Below are 3,428 nucleotides of genomic sequence, written 5' to 3'. Positions count from 1 at the left end.
ATCTCACTAAAAACTGCTGGAATTTAAAATTAACTAAACTTTGTTTGTCTGAACTCTCGAATTTTGAAATAAACCTACCCAACAAAAAAAATTCCAACAAATCGACGAGAAAAACTTAGAAAACCCCCAACAAAAAAAAAAATTCCAAAAAATCTCTCTCATTTAAAATTAACTGAACTCTGTCTTTACGCGTAAATCCATCACTATCCATATGGCAGGGATTGACGATAAAAATTAGAATCGCTCCACAAATCAAAATCCACGTGTCTTTCGGAACAAATAGACGTGCCGTGGCAAATTAAACATGAAAGGCATGCAGTATCGTTTGTGGGAAGTCGTCTTACAGTCGGCCGCTGCAATGAAAGGTCCCCCAACGGTGAGCAATTTATTTGTTTGCTGTGCTTACACTTCTTCATCCCAACGCCAATGGCAGCTCAGCATTGCGCGGACCAGAGGTATCATCTGATCCCTATCAACGGTGACACGCGGGTCAATGATATTCGCAATGTTATATTCGAACTAAAAGACTCCCGACATAGTTGAACTGCTGTTTTTCACGAATATCTGCATAAACAGAAACGGCACAGAAGTTTTTCATACCTACGGGGTACAAAGCAGTAGATTTTGTAACACCCGATCTAGACGATTACAGAAAAATCTGCTCTTTTCGGATGGCATACAAACAATTTTGCTACTGGGCATATGACAGAAAAGTCAAAGGCATAAGATTGTCCCATGGTCATTTTCGGTCGGTAAAGAATTACAGCAGTAATCTTTTGAGCAGGAGGAATCTAATTGCTGTTTCTATATATAACCGTCGGCCCTCCGAGGAGATCAGCGCTGTCTGTTTGTTCATGACAAAGTAGATCATCAAAGTGTCGAGTTAGTCATTGCAGATTACACAGGAAAATCTGAGATGGGTAGATCTCCTTGCTGCTCAAAACAAGGGCTCAACCGGGGCGCCTGGACCCAAAAGGAGGACACGATTCTCTCCGAATACATTCGAATTCATGGTGATGGCAAATGGAGACACCTCCCTGAAAAAGCGGGTAAGTCTCAATAAACCTTTCATACTTGTATCTCAATGCAGATTTAAATATGTATTGGTAAGTGAAATTAAGCTTACAGAATTTTGTTTTGCAGGTCTTAAGCGGTGTGGAAAGAGCTGCAGATTACGTTGGATAAACTATCTTTGTCCCGATATTAAACGGGGAAACATTTCTCCCGATGAGGAGGATCTCATTGTTCGGCTGCATCGCCTTCTTGGCAATCGGTATGTAGATAATTACTGAACTCAATTCATTCATGTGTTACAATTCATGGATTGCACTCGTAGGGGTGTCGATATTTAGAATTATTGACATGGTTAGAAGCTTACGGTATATATATATTCATTGATTCCGCATGACAGGCACTCCAACTTTAGAATTATTGTTACATTAGGCGGGAATAAAATTCTATATGTATGCGCGCAGATGGTCACTAATTGCAGGACGACTGCCTGGGCGAACCGACAACGAAATCAAGAACTACTGGAACTGTCACCTTTGCAAGAAGCTGCTGTCCATCAACGAAACCCAACCTAAATCGAGTAAACATAATCTCAACAGAAGGTCAGATAGTCCTGCTTCGCCACAAAATTATGTGTACAGAGCCATCCCCGTCAAAGCAACAACGGCGGTGAGACAGTGTGAACTTGAAAACCCGAACAGCAGCAAGGGTTCTAGCTGCAGTGAAATTCTTTGTACAGATCCTGCCCTCAAATTGTCTAATATTAAAGAAACAAAGAATTCCTCCCAGCCATCTTACGACTTACTTGTGAACAATGACTCGAAGCGCATGAGCTTCGATGTGGCAGATGTTAATCTGGTCGAAATAGAAGGTACAGATTTACCGGACCTGAAATTACCCCATTCCCATCATTTTGAAGGACGTGCATCTACATTAGAAGGGAGTATATTTGATTTGCCCGAAATATGTTCTTCTCAATCCGACTTTTTAACCGATTTGGGAGTAGACGACTTCTACAGTGGACCTGCTACATTTGGTGGCACAGAGACGAATGATATTGAATATGTGTGTTTTGAAGAAACCGATATGCAGCACGTTAACAGTGTTACGTTCGCCGCTGAGCAGGGAATGGAAAGATTCTAGAGATTTTAGTCATTTCCGCGGTACCATTATGTTATGAATTAGCATTTCCAGAGAAATTAATTTCCGTTTTTGTCAATCTTTTGAAGGAATCTTAAATACCCAAGAGGACATATAATGATATTTCAAATTGAGGTCACATGATGTGTGACTGAAAATCAAACCACTGAAAACAAGGAAGTTATCGCGTACCGTTTAGCGTTGCATGTCCACCACTAAATTGTAAAGGAAAGGTCTAACGTTGCATGTCCACCACTAAATTGTAAAGGAAAGGTCGTACGTTCATGCGATAGCCATTTAGTAGATAAAATTTTAGTGTAATATATTTATTGATTTATGTTCATTCTTTAGTGTAATATATTTATTGGTTTATGTTCACTTGGGTTTATGCAGGGTGGTTATGAGAAATAATTGTTATTTTTTTCACTAAAATTAAATTTTATGTAACCTGATAAGTTTTTTTTTTTTATAATTGTTATTTTTTTCACTAAAATTAAATTTTATGTAACATGATAAGTTTTTTTTTTTCATAATTTATTAAGTTTTATTGTATTTCAATAGAACCAAAAACATGTACATAAAAATATGTTATAAAAGATAAATTAAATTATGATATATTTTATAATTAATTATGAAAGCAAAATTATCAAAAATTAATATAATCTAATATTAATTTTAAAAATTGAAATAAAAAATATAGAGTAATAATATTTTAAAAAACTAAGTTAAATTACATCCATTTTAAATCTAAATTTATTAATTATAAAAAGAACAATTTTGTTATGGTATATTTTTTTAAAGTATAATTTAACTAATAAAAAAAGACTTTTTTCCAAATGGTTTTTTTGTCAATTTTGTGAAAAAAACTGATAAATATTTTTAAGAATTACAACTTTAAGCTATTTATTTATTTACTTTCTTCATGATGTTGAATCAATTTGCACATTTAAGAATACATTTTAAAGTTTAAACAACAAAAGATCATTTATATATTAAATGGAGAATTGATAACTTCCAAAATACACGTATTTTCATAACGAAACAAACAACTCAAAACCTTTGTGATACAACTATTTCATTGATTTCACAACCACACATTTGACCGCTATCAACTATTTCATAAATGCTACAATAATTACACATTCTACATCTACCTCACACTGACCCCATGGCTCTAGGAAAGTCCTCATGGGAATTGAACATTTAGTGATGGTGAGAAACCCTTTGATTTCCACCATTGGCTCCAACACCTTTGGGATTAAAAAATGAGGACATGG

At 35.4% G+C, this 3,428-nt stretch overlaps 1 protein-coding gene across 1 annotated transcript; it reads left to right on the top strand.

Moving 5' to 3' along the window:
- Positions 1–603: 603 nt before the first annotated feature.
- On the top strand, positions 604–2,444 carry LOC149264642 (transcription factor MYB3-like). Its single transcript, XM_089390166.1, has 3 exons — positions 604–1,049; positions 1,144–1,273; positions 1,476–2,444. Exons 1-3 carry the CDS (start codon positions 917–919, stop codon positions 2,152–2,154), a joined length of 942 nt encoding a protein of 313 aa, XP_089246292.1. The 5' UTR covers positions 604–916; the 3' UTR covers positions 2,155–2,444.
- The last annotated feature ends 984 nt before the right edge of the window (positions 2,445–3,428 follow it).

The sequence above is a fragment of the Pinus tabuliformis genome, chromosome 6 (assembly GCF_031772625.1).
Source record: "Pinus tabuliformis cultivar Carrire ecotype Pingquan chromosome 6, CPIR1, whole genome shotgun sequence".
Lineage (NCBI taxonomy): Eukaryota > Viridiplantae > Streptophyta > Pinopsida > Pinales > Pinaceae > Pinus > Pinus tabuliformis.
This window is presented reverse-complemented; position numbering and strand designations above follow the sequence as displayed.

Coding starts and splice junctions, on each gene's coding strand:
- LOC149264642 (XM_089390166.1), top strand. CDS start 917: ATGGGTAGATCTCCTTGCTGCTCAAAACAAGGGCTCAACCGGGGCGCC. Junction 1,050..1,143: donor ACACCTCCCTGAAAAAGCGG/GTAAGTCTCAAT, acceptor TTTGTTTTGCAG/GTCTTAAGCGGTGTGGAAAG. Junction 1,274..1,475: donor CATCGCCTTCTTGGCAATCG/GTATGTAGATAA, acceptor GTATGCGCGCAG/ATGGTCACTAATTGCAGGAC.